We start from the raw sequence: 25419 nt of genomic DNA, 5'->3' as shown, positions 1-25419 counted from the left end.
GGAGAAAACGCAAGGAAGCCCAATAAGAAAATTAAAAGGGAAATATGGGGGAAAGATAGGAATACAAAATTTACGGAGAAACCTGTTAAAGTGCAACCAAAGAATTGCATGGCAAACAATAAGACATCTTTTCACTCCCCACCCCGGTCATATTAGCATAATTAGAGAGAGAAGAGGCAGATGAGGGACCTTCATCCTCTGCCACTGTGCATGTTGATAACCCTAGCCATTCTGGAAGTAAATGCAACCCCACAGTGACATTAAATGTATATACATTCTGCAATCAAAAATTCCTATCTTGGGATATGCCCAAGAGAGGCCGTACCAGGTGCAGGGGGAAACAAGCGCAAGGTTTGCAGCGCCTTCAGGGTTTTAATCCTTCACAAAAGAGCTCAGGAAGTGATGTGTAGACTGTGTATCCAGTGAGCCCCAGATGGCCCACCCAAGAAACAGTTCATCACGCAGAGGCACCACTGACAGATCTCAAAAACATGTACCGAAGGGGAAAAGAAAGAAATGATTTGCAGAACAATATCATGTTTGTGAATTTCTAAAACACAGAAATACAAAATATGTATTTTCCCTGGTATGTATATATGTGAGAAAAAAATCCATACAACTAAGGAAAGTGGATTGCTGCTGCTGCTGCTAAGTCGCTTCAGTCGTGTCCGACTCTGTGCGACCCCATAGACAGCAGCCCACCAGGCTCCCTCGTCCCTGGGATTCTCCAGTCAAGAATACTGGAGTGGGTTGCCATTTCCTTCTCCAATGCATGAAAGTGAAAAGTGAAAGTGAAGTCGCTCAGTCATGTCCGACTCTTAGTGACCTCATAGACTGCAGCCCACCAGGCTCCTCTGTCCATGGAATTTTCCAGGCAAGAGTACTGGAGTGGGGTGCCATTGCCTTCTCTGAGGAAAGTGGATTGGAAGGCTATAAATTACATTTATGGGGCATGGTTGCCCAGGTGGAAGGGAAAGAGGAGATGCAGAAGTCTAGGGAGCCAAGATAGGCAGGCAGCTAAGTCCAGACACCTGAGGCAAAGCATCATCTCTAACACACACAGTTCAGTTGTGTCCAAATTCAACTGAAGACTGTCTACATCCCTACCTGTCAATCAAAAAATGCAATATCTGTCATAGAGAACAGACTTGTGGTTGCCAAAGGAGGGAGGGGATGGGGGAGGGAAGGACTGGGAGTTTGGGATTAGCAGATGCAAACTATTATACAGAGGTAGGATAACAACAAGGTTCTACTATATACACAGGGAACTATATCCAATGTCCTGTGATAAGCCACAATGCAAAAGAATATATATATATACACGTACATATATATATATGTCTGTAAGTATAACTGAGTCACTTTTCTGTACAGCAAAAATTAACACATTATAAATCAACTATACTTCAACAAAATTTTTAAAAATACAATATCCTTTACTATTGAGATAACTCTACCTGCTGCATTGTTCTCACTGGATAAAAGATTTTAAACAACAATCCTGGAATTTACTCAATGGTTAGGTTAGTGTAACTACATTTATTAAACTTAGTAATTCTTGGACTATGCCAGGGTGAAGTCAAATTTTGTTTACTTACTGGAAGATGGGGTATTCAGTCAACCCTACAGAATTATTCAGACACAGTCATTCTGCTAGGAAGAGCCAAAAAGCCAAACTCACTGTCATGAGCTATTACTTCTCTGGGTGGGAAACCAAGAGACAATTAATAGGAGGCTTACCTACTGCTCCGTCACATTTTACAACCTGCAAATAAAATCTTGTGGTTCAACTTGTAGAGAAATTTGAGGTGCGTATCAAAAGCCCAGAAACCCTGCACTTGGGAACAAAGATTCACTATGAATGTGTTTGGAAGGGAAACTCTCGCAGTTATTGTATTCACTTTAAAGAACACGAGAATTAAGGCTTTCCACCTGGGTTCTGGTGAATTTCCAAGTCTTATAAGTTGCATGGGGCTCTAACCATAGGCTCCAGTAATCTGACTCTGGCCTGAAAGTAAGTCCTCTGGGCCTGGTCTCCAGGGTCCCAGAGGAGTGACTGTCAGGACTCAGCAGACATATGTGGGTAGAGAAGGGAAAGTGGTCCCAGTGCAGTGACCTAGGGGAGACTGTTGGAGGAAGGGTGGCCAGTGCAGGCCGTACTCCGCCCTGTGCTCACCGTGCCTTCTGGGTCCACGAGCAGCAAGTGTTTGGCCTGGCCATTGTGCATGCCAGTGAGGACGAAGGATCCCGGGTTGGTGGTACTCTTCCTGACCAAGAAGTCTCCATCTCTCTTTAGCAGCCCCTCTGCCTCCTTCCTGCTCATCTCCCCTTGGTACCAAGGCTCTGCTTTCAGTTCTTCCAGCATCTTGGCATCTGGTGCTCTGGGTGAGACGGGGCTGATGCATTCCATGGAGGCTGCCTTGCTCAACACAGGCCCCAAGGACTGAATCTTGAGAGCATCTTCAAAAGGCTCTGCCAACAACATGTGCCAGCAACACGTCAATTCCAAGGAGAGCAAAAGATAAACAACACAATGTGAGGGTTGGCAATGCAAAGGCAACTTCGACCAGAAAAAAAAAAGTAAAGTAGAGAAAACGGACTGGCTGGTAAGATAACAAGATTCATCGTAATGGCATCTGAAAACACAGCCCAAACCTTGGCATGACTCTCTCTGATGAGTCTGCTTTCCCAAGACAGCTGGGCATTGTGTCTTGTGCCAACGGTTCAAGCACACCCTTTGTCTCACTGGTATGACTTCGTTTTTGCATGCTGCAAGAGGCCAGGCATACTACATGCCATCTACTTTCTCTGGTACATTGGCTAGCCTCTTCAACAAATGTGCTCTCTTCTGAATAAAAATCTGTCAATACCAAAGAAAATACACAGAGGAAAAGACAAATTGCAAGGTTTTGTGCAAAACCAAAACCCAGCCCAACAAATGTTTCTTTCAAAATAGGTGCATTTTTAAAAGAGAAGAAAACCAACATTTATTAGCAGCCCTTTGTGTGACTTGCCCCAGGCTAGGAGCTCTACCTCCCCTTGACCTTCACTTGCTTCCCTGGGGAAAAAGGCTCTTGTATGAATGTTTGAGATTGAGCTTGACTCCATGCCCTTCAGAACACACTTCTCACTGCGGGGCATTGTTCTAAACAGCAACAAATATCAGCAGTGAGAGAAGTCGACAGGCACATCTAATTAAATCTCAATGTTGGATTTTCAAACAAAGCAATACGTACAACAGCACTCTGAAAAATGCACACAGTGCTACACAAAAGTAAGGTGTTGCGATGTTTATTGAGGGCCACACTGCCAACATGCTACAATGCAAACACCACAAGACCAGGAAGGCTTCTCTCCTGGGCATGGCTGCATCCCCAGAGACCAACACTGCTCCTGGGTCATAGTTTGTACCCTGTAAACATTCAGGGAGTGCTGTAAAATCAGACCCGTTTGTTAAATGTTAGCAGAGAATGGGCAGAAGTGAAGTGAATAAATGAAACCAAAACTAAGACATTTTGACAACTTACTAAATTATTTACAGATTTGGGTGCCCACCCTCCCCCAAAAAAGAAGAGGTTAAAACTATGGGCTAAAATTGTTTGTGTATTTTCTTTTTTCATTCTACTTTTTCCCCTGATTACTGGGAGTAGTTGAAAATTTGTATTCTATTTCTATACCATCACCATCACCACAACATCAGCATCATCATCACCATCATCTCAGACCCATGAGCACCAGCATCACTATCACTATTAACATCATCATCACCAACACCACTATCACCATTTCATCATTATCGTCACCTTCATGACCGTCAGTATCATCACCACCACCATCAGCACCATTACCAGAACAATCAGCACCATTAGCACTATTGTTATTTAGATATACTGGTTCAAGATACTGCTTCGCTGGTAGCTCAGACGGTAAGCAATCTGCCTGCAAACCAGGACACCTGGATTCAATCCCTGCATCAGGAAGATCCCCTGGAGAAGGGAATGGCAACCCATGCCAGTATTCTTGCCTGGGAAATTCCATGGACAGAGGAGCCTGGCAGGCTACAGTCCATGGGGTCACAAAGAGTTAGACACGACTGAATGACTAACACTTGGACTTGGGGTTCAAGATAAACAGAGCACTAGGTCTACTTCTCTAATAATTTTCAATAGATATTAGCTTCTCCAGGGCTCTATCTACTTTCTCTCTCCCCTTCTCTAGTTTTGGGAGTAGGAGTGGAAATTGAGGGATTTGAAAAGGGTAGCTTGGACTTTCATTTTTCCATCTCAAACCCCAGCCTAATCTAACTCTCCTCAGGCTCTGGGGCCAGAATTCACTGGCAACTTGACTAAGTTAAGCAGTGAAAATGGTCTGCCAAAAATTCAACTACTAAAGTGAAGTTGGGAGACATTGTTAAAACTGGAGCAGAGGGTCAAGGAGCTAACAGTTGGTTCTAAATTTTGCAAAGTTGCTTCATATCTCCTAGGCTATTTCCACATATTTTTAAAATGAAGAGATTGGATTGGATGATCTGCAGTTCTTCTGGCTCTGGTGAATTTTTGCCTGTCATCTTGGGAGAAATAGACTATTGTTGTCATGGTGCAGTCACTCAGTCACGTCCGACTTTTTGTGACCCCCATGAATTGCAGCACACCAGGCCTCCCTGTCCATCACCAACTCCCGGAGTTCACTCAGACTCACGTCCATCGAGTCAGTGATGCCATCCAGCCATCTCATCCTCTGTCATCCCCTTTTCCTCTTGCCCCTCAATCCCTCCTGTATCAGAGTCTTTTCCAATGAGTCAACTCTTCACATGAGGTGGTCAAAGTATGGGAGTTTCAGCTTTAGCATCATTCCTTCCAAAAAAATCCCAGAGCTGATCTCCTTCAGAATGGACTGGTTGGATCTCCTTGTAGTCCAAGGGACTCTCAAGAGCCTTCTACAATACCACAATTCAAAAGCATCAATTCTTCGGCGCTCAGCTTTCTTCACAGTCCAACTCTCACATCCATACATGACCACAGGAAAAACCATAGCCTTGACTAGATGGACCTTTGTTAGCAAAGTAATGTCTCTGCCTTTCAATATGCTATCTAGGTTGGTTGTAACTTTCCTTCCAAGGAGTAAGCATCTTTTAATTTCATGGCTACAGTCACCATCTGCAGTGATTTTGGAGCCCAGAAAAATAAAGTCTGACATTGTTTCCACTGTTTCCCCATCTATTTCCCATGAAGTGATGGGACCAGATGCCATGATCTTCGTTTTCTGAATGTTGAGCTTTAAGCCAACTTTTTCACTCTCCACTTTCACTTTCATCAAGAGGCTTTTGAGTTCCTCTTCACTTTCTGTCATAAGGGTGGTGTCATCTGCATATCTGAGGTTATTGATAGTTCTCCTGGCAATCTTGATTCCAGCTTGTGCTTCTTCCAGCCCAGTGTTTCTCATAATGTACTCTGCATAGAAGTTAAATAAGCAGGGTGACAATATACAGCCTTGATGTACTCCTTTTCCTATTTGGAACCAGTCTGTTGTTCCATGTCCAGTTCTAACTGTTGCTTCCTGACCTGCATACAGGTTTCTCAAGAGGCAGGTCAGGTGGTCTGGTATTCCCATCTCTTTCAGAATTCTTTAACAACAATTTACACTTTCATTAACCAGTTCACAGATGATTTATTTTTCCCAATCTGTATGACAAACAGAGGTCCCTGACACACATTACACTAGAGTGCAAGCAACAGTAGTTTGGGGTCACTCTTCTCGTCCCATTTTATTTTTCATCAGAGCATTTGTCGCTACCTGTAACACATGGTGGTTATTTAAACTCCATGAGAGGAGGGACTTTGTCTGTTTTGTTTTCCTGTATATCCCCAGTAAATAGAATAGTATTTGATACCTGAGGTGTTCAGTGGAGAGGAAGAAGGGGAGAAGGAAAGTGGGTGCATATATGCAAACAGATGGGTATATTACAATTTCTTGCTTACATGCTAGCTTTGTAGTAGATTAAGAGCTCTGTGAAAATAGGGGCCAAGGCATTTCAGCATCCTTAAAACTGATACCGTATTTTAGGCACACAATATCCAATTAATACCTAAGTGAAGAAATAAATGAATGCATTCACTTATGTATATCATTTGTCTCAATGTGATTGTCAAGAACAAAATTAATTATAAAAAGAGGAGGGGAAGTTGCTTTGTCTTTTGCAGAGAACTGCAGAGAAGGTTGTAATATGAAAGCAGGGGTCAGCCAAGTTCAAAGCCTTGAAAAACTCAGTCATAACCCAGGAAAAAAACAGCTAATCAGCATCCTTAATCAAAACTACACTGGAAGAAAATTCAGTAATTGCACAGATTTCAAACAAAAGACAAAGTTTAAAAAAAAACACACAGCCTTAAAAGAGAAAAAAACAATAGCAAATGGAAACACACTCATGTCAAAGAGGTCTTTCCGCGGACTGCTCTCTGCACTGCTGCCCGTGGCCGGCCCTGTCTGCTGGGGGATACGCTGGGTATTGACATAGGTGGGGGCTTCTCCCGTAGGAGCCACATGTGATTTCCCTTCAGGCATGCTGTAGATGTCCAAGGATCCTGCAACAAGAAAATAGACCTCCTTTCTCTTCTGATCATAATGCTATTCATGTTAAGCCACCCAATGTTTCACAGAGAAGTTCCTTCAGTCCATTCATAAGAAAATCCTTCTTTCAGATGCCCGTCTATTAACTCTCTTCTCTGACTCTCTTACCCTGCTGTGCTTCGGCTAGGATACTCTCCACTCCTGCCTGTCAAAATGGGACCTGCCATCCCAGGATGATGGACACCATGAAGGTTAGGAGCCTTGTCAAGACCCTAGGCCCATCTGACTCAGGCTGGGTGGGCGGGAGGGGCAGGGGAACTACACCTGCTACAGAAGCTCCCCCAGCCTCCTCATTCCCTCTGCGAAGGACTGAGATCAAAATAACTGAGCAGAAGAACAATGAGCCTTATTTTCACTGCTCTTTTTTTAAGTATAGGTGAATGCTTCATATATTAACTCCAAAGAAATGCAATGAATTTCCAATGCTCTGGCCCCATTTTTAGAAATAAAGCAATATTTACCCCATTTGCTTCCTAGTGAATTGAGACACTTTCCTTATAAAACAGAATCAGGCTTGTGCCATCATCGGACTTCCCAACTGAACCAAGACTGCTGAGGCTCAACTGGGGCGGTCACTGCTATTGTCAACCAAGGTGAATGAAGGGTGTGGCCCTGCTCGGGTCACCATCTGGTTCTTTGTACAGGTCACTATTTCTAACAAACTTCCACAGACACTCTCAAGACCAACTTGGACCTGGAGAGAGATCACCTCTCCAGGTGGTGGGGCATGAGAGTTGGCTCAATTCAACCAGCAAGAGTGGGTTCAGGATTCTTTAAGAAGCTTTCTCAAGAGCCCACTGAAGGACTTTTGGCAGACCACTGTCTCTGCCTACAAGCCTGAGAATGCAAGTGTCCTGAGAAAGTCATCAACTTCAGATGATTGCGAGTGCTGAGTACAGGGCAGGGAGCTATACACTCCCTGGTGGTGGTACCCAGAGTTCAGTTTCATTTAGGGGAAATGGCTGCTAGCAGATTAATAGGGGTTTATTTGTTCTACGGACAAGGTATTTATTGGTTTCCAATACGAACTTGAAATTCATTAAGAGTTATGAGTCTCAAGTTCCAGGCCAAGAACTTATATAAGGCTCATTTTTTTTCTCTGGTGAATTTCTTACATTGTCTGTTCTTGATCTGGCTGGAATAACCTGGATATAAAAAAGACCTCATTTTCAAATAAATCTAACAAATTTTTCAGTAGAGTCAATATCTAATGTATGTAATGTGTCTTAGTCTTTAATAGTTATTCTATGTCTAAGTACATGATTGTTGTATAAAATGCTTTAAATGTATACAGAACAAAATTGAAAATGTAAAAAAGTGCCTCTGGCAAAGTTATAACTTTAATTTGCTATTTCCATCCTGTTCTGAGGTACAGTCAAGTAGTCTGTTGACTCTTTTATGGATTATTAACTGGGCAGCACAAACGGGTCATCTTTCAGCTGGGGCAGGTAAGACATAAAATTATTTCACGGGAGAAACATTTTAAAAATATATTGTCATTTACCCACTGGCACAAATGGCAATAATGTAGGTGAAAACCTTAATGTTAAACCAAAAAATGGTTAAAATATATACATAGAAGCATACATCGGATCTTCATTCATTTATCACTCCATCTCCTTCAGACCCTGTAGCCAGGACCCTGGAACCATCAAAAGTTCTCAAAATGTTTGAGGAGGTAAAATGTTTAAAATTAAAAGAAACCTTTAAAATGTATAGATACATACATGTGTATGCTTGTCTAAAAATAACTGTCTAGAGAATAGAGACTAATGTTAGCAATTAAACTAAATAGTGCTTAATTAGTCACACTATTTTTAATGTGGGATGTAGGTGCTTGCTTATAGGTTTGATAAGAAATGAAGTGTCCTCTGAAAGGACCCAGGCCCTGTGACAGACTTGTATTCCAGGTGCCATCTCTGCCAGGGCTGGTGTCACTCCATTCTTCCTAAAGGTGACCATAGAAGAGGGAGGTGGGGCAGAGGAAAGGAGGGGAAAACTACAAGCTGCCATTAGAAGCTACAAGGATTCAATATTGACTCCAGAGTCTCCCACCTTAGCCTCGTTCGAACTGGGTATGGAGTTGGCCCTGGGGAGGTGAATTCCTCAGTCTCTGGAGGGGCAAGCCCTCTCGCCAGAAAAGGGCCTTAGATGCACAGTCTCTGTGCAGGAGAACAGGAAGAACTGGGAGGCATGAAGAGTGAGCTGGTCCTGGTGCCCAGGGATGGGTTATCTGATGCGTGCCCTCCAACATCCCTGACAGCCATTCTTTCTATTTCTGTGATCCGGTTGGGAAACTGTAGCCCCACCCACAGCAGTTATTTCCAGTCAGCCATTCTGCCACTCCACAGGACAGGAACTTTTGAAAAGTATTTTTTATGTTTCTTGTCCACCTTACCTTGCCGCTCACCTTGCCTGACAGGTGTTTGCTGCCAGTCTTCACCAAACGGGTCTCCTAAGTGTCTTCCCTGGTAGTAAGTTTGCTCTTTTCCTGCAAACTATAGACATATGTAAATACAAAACAAGAAAAAGTCCTCCTCTTCTTGCGTCTCCACTTTTGAAAGCCATAATACAGAAGAAGGGACTTCAGTGGCCAGTGGATTGCATCCCTGTTGTACTCAGTTTTCCCTTCATGCCTCACAGTTGGCATGATTTGGGAAGTTAGTCTGCATGGGTGTGAAAAAGAGGCTACATCTCATTAAAACTACAGATGTTCCCTGCTTTCAGTACCCACCCCGCCACCTCCCTTCCCTAAGTGTGACCATAAATTGAATTCTCTACATACAGCCACATCACCAACATGCCTTAAAATAGATTTCAGTTAGAGACTATCTATGTGTCAGAACATAGTTCCCAGCATATACACCTATAACCATTCATTCCTGGGCAAATCCACCTTGTCGATTCCTTCTTATAGAGCTATTGACATTTGGCTTCAGTGTTATTTACCGCTTTTATTGTCATCCACATAAGGTAAATGACATCAAAAAATTCCCTTTAACAAAAAGATATCATAGAGATACCATAACTCTAGAAAGAGAATGCCTTACTAGAATTTTGAATTAGAGGGAAAATCAGGGAGATAAGTAAAACAGAAAACTTCAAAACAAAACAAACAAACAAAAAAAACCTTATGTTAAAGGCTTACATTCTTTCTATTTCCAGAGAACTCAAAGAACCCCAGGCTTTCAAAAGTCTTGAACTCTCTCTTTTCCTCATTAAGTTCACAATACAATGGGATTTGTCCTAGGATGAAGAGGGAACTTGCAGACTTGTATCTCAGGAATCACAATGGAGTTCCAAGGCATTTGACTAAACCTTGTGATGTTAAAGCAAAAGCTTCCCCTACTGTCTGCTTTATGAAATTCAAGGGGAGGAAGTTTGTGAGTTTTTCTGTCTGGATAGAACATCAGCCTGAAAATAGAGTTGAAGAAAGCAATAGGAAATGAAGTCCAGTTAGCTACCATTCAGGGAAAGATATAAGACTCACCTGGGCTGTGTCAGGACCGTGGGGTCTGGCTTTCAGGCGAGCATCGGCAAACCCCCCTGGAGGAGGTGTCTTGCTTGGAATGCTGTTGTAATATGGGTGGTCTGAGCCATCACTCTCCTCTTCAGTCCATGGTTCATCTAGACTCTGCATTCTGTTAAAAGAGGATTTTCGAGAACTTTAGCCAAAATTTGAGCTTACTGTCAAAACAAAAAAATCTAATGTTAGTAACTATAGACCCAGAAAGCAGAGTTTAGTCACTCCCCCTTCAACGATCTAGGTCTCAGGCACATATAAACAGCAGATGAATGGTTCAGCCAAATATCCCCGCCTTATTCACAGTGTGAATTTAGAAATTTTAGAAAATTCCAGTCTTATTTGAAACAGAAAACAACTCCTTTATTAAAAGTACATTTTAATAAGAAAATACATAGTTTATAGGTAATGATAATCAGCTTCTTGAGGTATAGACACACATTTTAGTATATCATGAAATTTACCCAAAACAAAATTAACTTTAATGGAGATTTAGTGACATCAAGGAAAATGACAGAGTAAGGACCTCTGAATTATTCTTTCCTCTGTAATGACAACAAGAAAGCTAGCAAAAAATGTTTTCATGATCAACATTTTTAGAACTCTGGAAATTAATCAGAAGTTTGTACCAATATAGAGAGTGTTTTGGAGAAGGCAATGGCACCCCACTCTAGTACTCTTGCCTGGAAAATCCCATGGATGGAGGAGCCTGGCAGGCTGCAGTCCATGGGGTCACACAGAGTCGGACATGACTGAAGTGACTTAGCAGCAGCAGCAGCAGCAGAGAGTGTTTATTAAACAAACAAACAAAAAAGACATAAATAGCTGTCAGGACAAGAGCTTTGTTGCATTTTAACTTGCTCTGTTGCCATCTCCAGGATAGACTTAAAAGCCAAAATCCAGTAGTGACAGTGAAAACCAGCAGCTTAAATAGCTAGACATGGGAGGAGGCAAAAAAGCATTTAGGTTCCTGTAAATTCCTATTCCCAGAAAACAGTCATTATGACCTTTCTGTTCATTCTCTATAAGACTCCACTCCCAAAACTGTCTTTATATGACCTGATTCAGAGCTTGTCTATGGAAAACAGCTTCTTCCATAAGGTCATTTGTCAAAAACAATTAGAGGCAATTATTTAACACTATGACTCCCTGAAACAATAGATAACATTTGGCTAAAGAGTAAGCTAGTCAAAAAGCTTAAAAGAAAAAGCTAGGAAATTATAAATTTTGACATATTTCTAGGAATCTAGGCATCTACATGTATAGAACTATTTTCACATCCGGGTTGTGTGCCTGCTCAGAAAAGATGTAAAAAGGCATTAGTTCTCATCTGCACTGACCTTGAAGTTTTGCACAAGCAGAAAGTCAAAGCTAAAGCAGAGTTGTCAACTGCCTAGCCAAGTGTTGAAGGAGTTCCCCAAGATTCACACAGAGCACCTCAGCAAAAACTGGGGGACTTAGTGGTTTCAGACGTTTAAATCTCTCTTTGATCATTAGCTGTCTAATAAGTGAACTGAGCAGAGTTGTCAGTGGTCATATGTAACAAAATATAGACTTGACCAAGTTGGTTTAGGAAAATCATTAAAACAAACAACCACAACAAACAGCAACAACAGCTACTCCAGTGAACACAGAAGTAATAAGAAAGTAAACAGTCATATTGTTTATATGGAGACCTTATGAGCGATCTAGATAGAGGATAAAACCAGCCTCAACATTACCTTAACGGAGAAGGCAATGGCACCCCACTCCAGTACTCTTGACTGGAAATCTCATGAACGGAGGAGCCTGGTGGGCTGCAGTCCATGGGGTCGCTCAGAGTCGGACACGACTGCTCGACTTCACTTTCACTTTTCACTTTCATGCATTGGAGGAGGAAATGGCAACCCACTCCAGTGTTCTTGCCTGGAGAACCCCAGGGACGGGGGAGCCTGGTGGGCTGCCGTCTCTGGGGTCGCACAGAGTCGGACACGACTGAAGCGACTTAGCAGCAGCAAGGCCTAATCCAGAGCAAGTGAATCCTATTTTCAATTTATGAGAGATGAGGACGCTGCAGAAGAAAAGCTTGAATCTAGCAGAGGTTTGTTCATGAGATTTAAGGAAAGAAGCTATTTCCATAACATCAAAGTGCAAGGCAAAGCAGCAAATGCTCCTGTATTGATAGAAACAATTGTAAGTTACTTGGAGTATCTCACTAAGATAATGGAGGTGGCTACACTAAACAACAGACTTTCAGTGTAAACAAAATAGCTTCATATTGGAAGACACCATCTAGGAATTTCAGAGCTAGAGAAAGTCAATGCCCAGCTTCAAAGCTTCAAAGAACAAACTGACTCTTGCTAGGGGCTAATGCAGTCGGTGACTTTAAGTTGAAGCCAGTACTCATTTACCATTCTGAAAATTTTAGGGCCCTTAGGAATTATGCTAAATCTACTCTGTCTATGCTCTATAAATGGATCAGCAAAGTCTGGACAACAGCATATCTATTTATAGCTTGGTTTACTGAATATTTTAAGCCCAATGTTGAGACCTATTGCTTGGAAAGAAACAATTCCTTTCAAAATATTACTACTCATTGACAATGCACCTGGTCACCCAAGAGTTCTAATTGAGATTGATGTGGTCTTCATGCTTGCTAACACAACATTCATCCTGCAACCCCTGAATCAAGGAGTAATTTCAACTTTCAAGTCTTATAAGAAATACATTTCATAAGCCTATAGCTGCCACAAATAGTGATTCCTCTGATTGACCTGAGCAAAGTCAATTGAAAGCCTTCTAGAAAGGACTGAGCATTCTGCTGCTGCTGCTGCTGCTGCTGCTGCTAAGTCGCTTCAGTCATGCAACCCCATAGACAGCAGCCCACTAGGCTGCTTCAGTCGTGCAACCCCATAGACAGCAGCCCACTAGGCTCCCCCGTCCCTGGGATTCTCCAGGCAAGAACACTGGAGTGGGTTGCCATTTCCTTCTCCAATGCATGAAAGTGAAAAGTGAAAGTGAAGTCACTCAGTCATGTCCGACCCTTAGTGACCCCATGGACTGCAGCCTACCAGGCTCCTCCATCCATGGGATTTTCCAGGCAAGAGTACTGGAGTGGGGTGCCATTGCCTTCTCTGCTAAGCATCCTAGATGCCATCAAAAACACTCATGATTCATGGAAAGAGGTAAAATCTTCATTCAACATTAATAGAAGTTTGGAAGAAGTTAGTTTCAACCCTCGTGGATGACTTTGAGGGGTTTAAGACTTACAGGGAAAGTCTGTGTTTACACAGAACTTTATGAGATATAAATGCCTATATAATAATAGACAATATCAAATCAACAACCTGAATTTCTGCCTTAATAAACCAGAAAATAAGAGTTAAACCCAAAGCAAGCAGAAGGAAAAACAATAAAGATTAAGGTAGAAATAAAAATAGAAAATCAGTAGAGAAAAGCAATGAAACCAAGAGTTGGTTCTTAGAAAGATCAACAGTATTGACAAATCTTTAGCTAGACTGACTAAGAAAGAAGAGAGCAGACTCAAATTACCAAAATTAGGAAGAAAAGAGGAAAAACTGCTACCAGCCATACATGAACTAAAAGGATTATAAGAGAAACTATTAAAAATTATATACCAACAAACTAGATAATCTAGATGAAATGGGAAAATTCCTATGAAGACTCCATCTATCAAAAAATAACTCAAGAAGAAATAGAAAATCTGAAGATAACTGTAACAACGAGACTAAATTAGTAATCAAAATCTTGTATCCCAAGAAAAGCCCAGAATCATACGGCTTCCTGGTGAATTCTATCTAATATCTGAAGGAGAATTAATAGCAATTTTTCATAACTCCTCCAAAAAATAGAAGAGGAGGGAAGTTTTCAAACTAGATTTATGATGACAGAATTATCCAGATGCCAAAACCAAAGACACTGCAGGAAAAAAAAAAAACTGCAGACCAATATCTTTTATGAATATGAATGGAAAAATCCTCAACAAAATACTAGCAAGCCAAAAATCCTCCAGCAAAATACAAAAAAATCATGCACCATGACTAAGTGATATTTCTCTGGTAATGCAAGGTTGTTTAAACATTCAAAATCAACTAATGTAATATATCATACCAATAAAATAAAAAAAAAAGCCAAATACTCACATCTAGACACAGAAAAATCATTTGAGAAAATCTGACAGTTTTCCATGATAAAAAACCCTCAAAAATCTTGGAATTAAAAGGCATTTTTCTCAACATGAAAAAGAGAATCTATGAAAAGTCCACAGCTAAGAACATGATTAATGGGAAAATTCTGAATATTTTCCTCCTAAGATCAGGAACATAATAAGTTTGTCCCATCTTTACACCTCTATTCATTGTACTAGAGATTCTAGCCAGGACAATTATATAATAAAAAGAAAGAAAAGGCATTCAGATTAGTAAGTCAAAATAAAACTATATTTTCTTGCACAGGACATGATCTTGTATATAATAAATACTAAGGAATACACATACACACCCAAATTATTAGAGCTAAGTGAATAATAAAAAATAAATGAATTCAGCAAGTTTCCACAATACACAATCAGTGTATAAAGTCAATTGTATTTTTATATATTAACAATAAAAACAAAATTAACAAGAAATTTCACTTATTATAGTATCAAAAAGAATAAAAGATTTATTCTTTTGGTAGTAAAAATTATCAAAACAAGTGTAAGACTCATAACGGGAAATTACAAAACATTGTTGGAAGAAATTAAGGAATTCTAAATAAGTGGAAAGACATCCTGCACTTATGAATTGAAAGATGTAATACTGTTAAGATGGAAGGACTCCCCAAATAGGTCTATAGATTTAAGATAATTTCTATCAAAATCACAATTGTCTTCTTTGGTAAAAATAAACAAGCTATGCCATTCCTTTGAAATTGCAAGAGGCTCAGAATAGTGAACAGGGTCAAACGTTAATAAAGAAGAATGTCTTTGGAAGACACATACTACCTCACTTCAAACTAACTATAAAGCTATACTATTCAAGACTATATGGTATTGGCATAAGGATAGACACATAAATAAATCAATGGAACAGAATTAAGAGTCCATAAATAAACCCATACATTTAGAGTCAATCGATTTCAACAAGGATGCCCAAACAATTTACTATGTAAAAGAACAGTCTTTTCAGCAAATGGTGCTATGATGACTGGATAGTCGTTTGTGAAAGTTGGACCCTTAAGTCACACCATATACAAAAATTAATTCAAATGGATTAAAGATCAAAATGTAAGAGCTAAAACTTAGAAGAAAACATAGATGTAAATCCTCATGATCTTGTATTAGGCAATGGTTTCTTACACATGACACCAAACGCAAAAGCAACCAAAGAGAAAATAAGTAAATTACGTGGACTTCACCAAAGTTAAAAACTATGGTCCTTCAAAGGACATTATTAAGAAAATGCAAGACAACACAAAAAATAAGAGAAAATATTTGCTAATTGTATGTCTGGAAAGAGACTTGTATCCAGAATATATAAAGAATTTCTACAAGTCAACAATAAAAAGACAAATAATGCAATCTTAAAAATGGGCTAAGGACCCTGCCCATCAGAGGTTCAAGACCAGCTCCACCCACAAGAGGGTAGGCACCAGTCCCTTCCACCAGGAAGCCTACACAAGCCCTTAGACAAATCTCATCCAATAGTGGGAAGATGCCAGAAGCAAGAGGAAATACAATACTGAAGCCTGTGGAAAGGAGACCACAAACACAGGAAATTATACAAAATGAGATGACAGAGAAATATGTTGCAAACAAAGGAACAAGATAGAAACCCACAAGAACAACTAACTGAAGAGGAGATAGGCAATCTACCTGAAAAAGAATTCATAGTAATGATAGTAAAGATGATCCAAAAATCTCTGAAAAAGAGTGGAGGTACAGATGAAGAATATATATAAAATGTTCAATAAAGAGCTAGAAGACTTAAAGAACAAATGAACAGAGGTGAATAATACAACAACTGAAATGAATAATAGACTAGACAGAATCAGTAGCAGAATAACTGAGGCAGAAGAACAAGTAAGTGAGCTGGAAGACAGAGTGACGGAAACCACTGTCACAGAACAGAGTAAAGAAAAAAGAATGAAAAGAAATGAAGGTACTCTCAGAGACCTCTGGGACAGTATTAAATGCACCGACATTCACACTATAGGGGTCCCAGATGGAGAACAGAAAGAGAAAGGGCTGGAGAAAATAATTGAAGATATTATAGTCAAAAACTTCCTTAACATGAGAAAGGAAACACTCACTCAAGTCCAGGAAGTGCAGAGAATCCCATACAGGGTGAAACCATGGAGGAACAAACCAAGACACATATTCATCAAACTGACAAAAGTTAAAGACAAAGAAAAAATATGAAAAGTAACAAGGGAAAAGCAACAAGTAATATACAAAGAATTCCCATAACTCTACACCAGAAGGGAGTGGCATGATGTATTTCAAGTGATGAAAGGGAAAAACCAACGACCAAGAATACTCTATCCAGAAAGGATATCATTTAGATTTGGTGGAGGAATCTAAAGCTTTACAGACAAACAAAATCTAAGAAAATTCAGCACCACTAAACCAGCTTTACAACAAATGCTAACAAACTTCTCTAGGTAGAACGAGACCAGCAACCTAAAACATGAGACTTTGTACATACATAGACTGCTAGATCAGAACTGATGACAGCAAACAAAAACTACAATAGACACATATACAAAAAAGAAAAAGCAACTCAAACACAACACTAAAGATGGTCACCAAACCACAAGAGAAGAGAACAAAAGAAGATGTGAAGAGAAAAGAACTACAAAAACAAACCCAAAGCAGTTAAGAAAATGGCTATAGGAACATGCATATCAATAATTACATCAAATGTAAATGGATCAAATGCTTCAACCAAAAGACATAAACTGGCTGAATGGATAAAAAGCAAGACCAATATATGTGCTGTCTACAAGAGACTCACTTCAGACTTAGAAACACATACAGGCTGAAATTGAGGGAATGGAAAAAGACATTCCTTGAAATGGAAATCAAAAGAAAGCTGGAGTAGAAATACTTACATCAGTCAAAATAGACATTAAAATAAAGACTGTTACAAAAGACAAAGGTCATTACATAATGATCAATGGATCAATCCAAGAAGATATAACAATTATAAATGTATATGTACCCAACATAGGGAGCACCTCAATATATAAAGCAAATGCTAACAGACATGAAAGGGGAAATCAACAGTAATACAATAATACTGGGGAACTTTAACACCTGTGTACACCAATGGACAGATCATGCAGAGAGAAAAGTAATAAATAAATACAAGCCTCAAGTGACACGTTAGATCAGATAGACTTAATTGATATCTATAAGAAATTCCATCCAAAAGCAGCAGAATACACTTTCTTCTCAAGTGCACATGGAACATTCTCCAGGATAGATAACATTTTGGACCACAAATCAAGACTTGGTAAATTCAAGAAAATTTGAATCATATTAATCATCTTTTCTGACCACAATGCTATGAGATTAGAAATCAATTACAGTAAAAAAAAAATTTGTTAAAAAGAAACACATGGAAATTAAACAATATGTTACTAAACAATCAACAGATCTCTGAAGAAATCAAAGAGGAAATCAAGAAACATCTAGAGACAAATGGCACCAAAAACATGACAATCCAAAATCTGTGAGACACAGCAAAAGCAGTTCTAAGAGGGACCTTTATAGCAATACAATCTTACCTCAAGAAATGAGAAAAATCTCAAGTAAACAACCTAAATTTACACAACTAGAGAGAGAAGAAAGCAACCAGAGAGAGAAGAACAAACAAAATCTCCACAGTCCTCAAGAAGGAAAGAAGTCATAAAGATCAAAATAGGAATAAATGATACAGAGACAAAGAAAACAATAGCAAAGATCAATGAAACTAAAAGCTGGTTCTTTGAGAAGATAATGTTGATAAACCTTTAGCTAGACTCATCAAGAAAAACAGGGAGAGGACTCGAATCAATAAAATTAGAAATGAAAAAAGGAGAAGTTACAACAGACACCACAGACACACAAAGGCCCATAAGCGACTACTGCAAGCAACTATTTGCCAGTAAAATGGACAATCTGAGAGAAATGGACAAATTCTTAGAAAGGGACAACTTTCAAAGACTGAAACATGTAGAAATAGAGAATATGAACACGTGAATCACTGAAATTGAAACTGTGATTTTAAAACTTCAAACAAACAAAAGTCCAGAGCCAGATGGCTTCACAGATGAATTCTATCAAACATCTAGAAAAGAGTTAAAACCTATCCTTCTCAAACTATTCCAAAAAATTATAGAGGAAGGAATACTCTCAAGGCCACTCTACAAGTGGCCATTCTACAAGGCCACTATCTCCCTGATACCAAACCTCAACAAAGATCCCACACACAAAAAAAGAAATGTACAGGCCAATATCATTGATGAACAAAGACACAAAAATCCTCAACAAAATACTTAGAAACTGAATCCAACAATACATTAAAAGGATCATACACGTGATTAAGTGGTATTTATCCTGGGGATGCAAGGATTCTTCAACATATGTAAATCAATCAATATAATACACCATACTAATGAACTGAAGAATAACAACTATATGATCATCTTAACAGAGGCAGAGAAAGCTTTTGACAAAATTCAACACCATTTATGAGAAAAACTCTCCAGAAAGTAAGCATAAAGATAATATAACATAATAAAGGCCATATATGAAAACCCACAGCAAATATCATTCTCAAGAGTGAAAAATTTGAAAGGATTTCCTCTAAGATCAGGAATAAGACAAGGATGTGCAGTCTTGCCACTTTTATTCAACACAGTTTTGTGAGTCCTAGCCACAGCAATCAGAGGGGAAAAAAAGAGAAATTAAAGAATTCAAACTGGAAAACAAGAAGTAAATTTGTCACTGTTTGCAAATGACATGATACTATACATAGAAAGTCCTAAAGATGTTACCAGAACAGAATTTGGTAAAGTTGCAGGATACAAAATTAATATACAAAAATCTCTTGCATTCCAATACACTAACAACAAAAGATCAGAGAAACTAAGGAAACAACCCCATTTACCACTGCATCAGAAAGAATAAAATACCTAGGAATAAACCTTAAGGAGGCAAAAGACCTATACTCAGAGAACTATAAGGTACTGATGAAAGAAATTAAAGATAATGTAAACAGAAGGAGAAATATACCACATTCTTAGATTGGAAGAATCAACATTGTCAAAATGACTATACTACCCAAAGTAATCAGCAGATTCAATGAAACTTCTATCAAATTACCAATAACATTTTTCACAGAATTACAGCAAGAAAAATTTTACAATTTGTATGGAAACACAAAAGACACTGATGAGCCAAGACAATCTTGAGAAAGGAAAAATAGAGCTGGGGGAATGAGTCTCTCTGACTTCAGACTATACTACCAAGCTACAGCAATCAAAACAATGTGGTGCTGGCACAAAAACAGAAATATAAATCAGTGGAACAGGAAAGAAAGTCCAGAGATAGACTTAGACACCTATGGTCACCTATTCTATGACAAAGGAGGCAAGAATATACAATGAAGAAAAGACAGTGTCCTCAATAAGTGAGCTGGGAAAACTGGACAACTACACATAAAAGGATGAAATTAGAACATGCTCATATACAAATTCAAAATGGATTAAAGACGTACATGAAGGACCAGACACTATAAAATGCTTACAAGAAAACATCAGCAGAACACTTTCTGACATAAATCACAGCAAGATCTTTTTTTGGTTAATCTCCAAGATTAACAAAAATAAAAATAAACAAACAGAACCTAAATAAACTTAAAAGCTTTTGCACAGCAAAAGAAATCATCAACAAAATGAAAAGAAAACCCATAGAATTGGAGAAAAGATTTTCAAACACAGCAACCAACAAGAGATTAATCTAAAATATGTAAACAGCTCATGCAGCTCATTATAAAGAACAAACAACCCAATCAAAAATGGGCGGAAGATCTAAAAAGACATTTCGCCAAGGAAGACATCCAGATGGTCAAAAATCACACAAAAAGATGCTCAATATCACTAATTATTAGAGAAATACAAATCAAAACTACAATGAGGTATTACCTCACACTAGTCAAAATGGCCATCATCAAAAAATCTTCAAACAATAAATGCTGGAGAGGGTGTGCAGAAAAGGGAACTCTCCTCCACTACTGGTGGGAATGTAAATTGGTACAGCCACAATGGAGAACACTATGGATGTTCCTTACAAAACTAAAAATAGAGCTACCATGTGATCCAGCAATCTCACTGATAGGCATAGATCCAGAGAAAAATCATAATTTGAAATAATACATGCACCCCAATGTTCATTGCAGCACTATTTACAATAGCCAGGACATGGGATCAACCTAAATGTCCACTGACAGAAGAATGGATAAATAAGATGTGGCACATATATGCAATGGAATATTACTCAGCACTGAGTAAAGTAAGTCAGACACAGAAAGATAAATATCATATGATGGGATTTGTTAGATTCCCATACATGGGAATCTAACAAATAAATGGTACAAATTAACCTATTTATGAAACAAATTGTCACAGATGCAGAAAACGTTCTTATGGTTACTGGGGGGGAAAAGGAAGGGAGGGATAAACTGTAAGATTGAAACTAACATATGCACACTACTGTATATGAAATAGATAACTAACAAGAACCTACTGTATAGCTCAGGGAACTCTATTCAGTACTCTATAATGACCTATATGGAAAGAAAATCTAAAAAGAAGTGGAGATATATACATATATATATATATGTTTTATATATATGTATATATATAACTGACTCACATTGTTGTATAGCAGAAAGTAACATGGCACTGTAAATCAACTATAATTTTTAAAATAGTCTATGGATTTGAGCAGACATCTCTCCAAATAAGATATACAAATAGCCAATAAGCACATGGAAAGATGCTTGACATCAATAGTCATCAAGAAAATGCAAATCAAAATCACAGAAACCACTTTGTACTCACTAGGATAGCTAAAATCAAAATGATGGACAATAACAAATATCAGTGCAACTGAAACTCATACATTCTGGTGAAAATATAAAATGGTACAACCCCTTTGGAAATCAGTTTGGCAGTTTCTAAAACTTTAGCACAGAGTTACCATATGACTAGGCAATTCTATTCCTAGTTATATACCCAAGAGTATTGAAACATCTGTTCACAAGAATTTGTACACATGTTCACAGCAGCACAATTCATGAGAACTAAAAGGTAAAAACAACCCTAATATCCATAAACCAAGGAATGAATAAACAAAAGGTAACAAATGTATGCAAAAGAATATTATTCAAACCTAAAAATGCCATACTCATACATGCTACAACATAGCTTAACCTTGAAAACAATCCAATAAGTGAAAGAACTCAAGCATATATTGTATGATTCCATTCATATAAAATATCCAGAACTAGCAAATCAATGAAGACAGAAAGTAGAGCAATGATTGTCTGGGGAGAGAAGATTGCATGTTGGGGAATTAACTGCTAATAAATAAGTATGGAGTTTCTTGCTGGGGTGATGAAAATGTTCTGGAATTATTTAGGAACAATAATTATGCAGTCTCTGACAGTACTAAATACTACAGAACTATATATTCCAAAAGGAATGAATTTTCATCATAAATTATATATCAAAACTTTTTTTTAATAATAAAAAGAGATTTGACTACATTTGAATTCTTTTTCATTGTCTTCTCTGGTTTTCTGTTGAAAATGACCCTGGATTTTGGCAAGAAAAATCAGAGGAAAAATCTTCTAAGGAAAATCAGACCATACCAAAAATTCCATTCATTTAAAAGTACTATTTTTGATTTCCAGTTGGAGATGGGTGATGATTCCAGATACAGAGTCTGTCTCCCAATAATTAATACGATGAGCAAAAAATAATTCATGAATAATAAGTAAAGTCATCCAACCACCAGCAGCAAGAGAAGAGAGAGGAAGCCATGTGCACCAACCTGAAACTTTGAGATGCTGGGGCAGCGTACTGGGCCCTAACACCACCACACTCACTCCACACTCATCTGTCCCCAACTCTACTCTAAGGAATGTGGACAAAGAAGCTGATTATACCAAATTCTCACACTTGCAGCTCATTCCCAATTTGAAGAGAGATGGCCTGAGCAAGCAAGAAGTAAACCCAAGGAGAACTGCTCACAAACAGAACCTCCTGTCTTGCTGGCCTCTGGGAAATCTAGAAGGAAAATGGGCCAGTGACGTCTGCAGTCCAAGGTCTCTGGAAAAGGGTGGGGAGGGGGCAAAGAGTGTGGCAGCTGGAGGCAAGATGTGCTCTCTCATGGCCCCAGCAGGGCCAGAAGGTGGCACGTTCCCACCTGATGGGTCTCAGACCGGCTCAGTGGACACAAGCAGCTTGTCAGACCAGATGAGAATGATGCCAAGGAACACAGGACCCCTGGTTGATGCTCTGCTTTAGAAATTTTATACCATTACTTGCATATTGGATTCAAAGTTTTCTCAATAGATAAGATCTCTCTACTTCATTTTCTTTCCCCAAAACTTCTTCAAATTTTATTATATAGAAACATGTAAGGACTTCATACCTTAAGTATATGCCCAGAGAAGCATGTAGTTCAATTAACTCTCCCCACTCATTTTTGTACATACTCATTTAATAGTATTTATTTGACTTTTATGTAACATTTCGAAAGTACAGAAAAGCTAAATTAATATAAAAGACACCTACACATCCACCACTGAGATTAAACAAGTGTGAACATTTTGCTATATTTGATTCCTTTCTTTTCAAAGAAATAAAATTTGTCAGACTCACATTGGATGAATAAGTATGTGATATTAACAGTAAAATGTTAATAGTAGAATCTAGGTGGTTGGTTGTACAGGTGTTCACTGCAAAATTCTTCTTACATACTGGAATACTGTTCTTATAAAATGTTAGGGAAGAGATACACTTAACAAAGCCAGTTATAGCCCACCCTAAGCCCCTGTCAGTTTCCCAGGTGGCTTAGTAGTAAATAATCTGCCTGTCAATATAGGATACATAGGTGACGTGAGTTCAGTCCCTGAGTAGGGAAGACCCCCTGAAGAAGGAAATGGCAACCCACTTCAGTCTTCTGGCCTGGAGAATCCCATGGACAGAGGAGCCTGGTGGTTTACAGTCTATGGAGTCACAAAGAGTGGGACACGACTTAGCATGCATGCACCTAGCTCCTGTGTACAAAAATTTGGGCTTCCCAGGTGACACAGTGGTAAATAATCTGCTTGCCAATGCAGGAGATGCAAGAGACATGGGTTCAATCCGTGGGTCAGAAAGATCATCTAGAGTAGGAAATGGCAAATCACTCCAGTATTCTTCCCTGGGAAACTCCATGGACAGAGGAGCCTGGTGGGCTACAGCCCATGGGGTTGCAAAGAGTTGGACATGACTGAACATGCATGCATACATGTCCCTGTCATCCTCAAATGTCCTAGAGTTGGTATGTAATATTCTTGCATGTTTTTATACTCTTTATACACATGCATTTATCCATAAGCTACATATACAGTCATTTATGTGTTTTTAAAATTTTCATAAATGGTTCCTATCCTTTTTTACTTCATTTAAAATGTTGAGATTCATTTTTATAATACACATATACTGATGAATTCTGTTTAATGACTATATTCCATTATAATATAAAATTTAGAACTTTGTTCACCCACTGTCCTGCCAAGGGCTATAGGGTCCCCACTACTTTCTAACTCCTTTCCAAACGGCTTATATGAGTTTGCAGAAGTCCTTGTCAACCAGGAAAATTGGGCTTTCATAGGCACCCCCAGAATGAATACCTTAAAAGAAATTTTCCAGTGGATGAAAAAAAATTAAAAATCTCTTTCAAGAAAGATGAAGACTTCAGAGAGATAATGAAGACAGAGGAGTATAATGCCTTTACAACTAAGTCTGGAATATGGCCATAGAAGTTGGAGGAAAAGTAAATTCAGGAGAAATTAACCTTTATTGACAGTTAACACACCATTGTAATAAGCTTTCAGTAGAAGTGACTGAATGACCAATATGCCTCATTACTTTCTTTTTAGTGCTGCATGGAATATTCTTATCTCCTAAGGAAACTCAAGAGTAGACACTGAACATTTTTTATAAAAACTAAACATCTCACAATTCCTGTTTACATTTACTATTTCATTTAATGTTTAAATGAAACATTTAACCTCAGATCTAGACCTTCTAGAACACACCAAAAAAAGAGTTTATTTTCCTCATAGGGGACTGGAACGCAAAAGTAGGAAGTCAAGAGATACCTGGAGTAACAGGCAAGTTTGGTCTTGGAGTACAAAATGAAGCAGGGAAAAGGCTAAGAAAGTTTTGCCAAGACAGCATACTGGTCATAGCAAACACCTTCTTCCAACAACACAAGGGACAACGCTACACATGGACATCACCAGGTGTTCAAAACCGAAATCAGATTGCTTATAGTCTTTGCAGACAAAGATGGAGAAGCTCTATACAGTCAGCAAAAACAAAACCAGGAGCTGACTGTGGCTCAGATCATGAACTCCTTATTGCCAAATGCAGACTTAAATTGAAAAAAGTAGGGAAAAAACACTAGACCATTCAGGTATGACCTAAATTAAATAAATCCCTTACAATTATACAGTGAAAGTGACAAATAGATTCAAGGGATTAGATCTGATAGATAGAGTGCCTGAAGAACTATGGACAGAGGTTTGTAACATTGTACTGGAGGCAGTGATCAAAACCATCCCCAAGAAGAAGAAATGCAAAAAGGCAAAATGGTTATCTGAGGAGGCCTTACAAATAGCTGAGGAAAGAAGAGAAGTGAAAGGCAAAGGAGAAAAGGAAAGATATATCCATCTGAATGCAGAGTTCCAAAGAACAGCAAGGAGAACTAAGAAAGCCTTCCTCAGCGATCAATGCAAAGAAATAGAGGAAAACAACAGAATGGGAAAGACTAGAGATCTCTTCAAGAAAATCAGAGATACCAAGGGAACATTTCATGCAAAGATGGGCTCAATAAAGGACAGAAATGTATAGACCTAACAGAAGAAGAAGATATTAAGAAGAGGTGGCAAGAATACACAGAAGAACTATACAAAAAATATCTTCATGACTCAGATAACTATGATGGTGTGATCACTCACCTAGAA

At 38.8% G+C, this 25419-nt stretch overlaps 1 protein-coding gene across 4 annotated transcripts in view; it reads right to left on the bottom strand.

Moving 5' to 3' along the window:
• The window catches only part of SHC3 (SHC adaptor protein 3), a 192949-nt gene that overhangs the window by 26771 nt on the left and 140759 nt on the right, over nt 1-25419 (bottom strand). For 3 of the 4 annotated variants that reach the window (XM_070795189.1, XM_070795188.1, XM_070795191.1), the window contains 4 exons: nt 10118-10268; nt 9026-9125; nt 6423-6581; nt 2177-2472 (listed from right to left, as the gene is read on the bottom strand). In XM_070795189.1, the coding sequence (XP_070651290.1) occupies nt 2177-2472; nt 6423-6581; nt 9026-9125; nt 10118-10268 (706 nt within the window). The remainder of the gene's footprint in view (nt 1-2176; nt 2473-6422; nt 6582-9025; nt 9126-10117; nt 10269-25419) is intronic. The other variant, XM_070795190.1, reaches the window with a different exon arrangement.

The sequence above is a fragment of the Bos indicus genome, chromosome 8 (genome assembly GCF_029378745.1).
Source record: "Bos indicus isolate NIAB-ARS_2022 breed Sahiwal x Tharparkar chromosome 8, NIAB-ARS_B.indTharparkar_mat_pri_1.0, whole genome shotgun sequence".
In the NCBI taxonomy this organism is placed as follows: domain Eukaryota; kingdom Metazoa; phylum Chordata; class Mammalia; order Artiodactyla; family Bovidae; genus Bos; species Bos indicus.
Note: the sequence above shows the minus strand (reverse complement) of the source record. Positions and strands in the feature narration are given on the sequence as shown.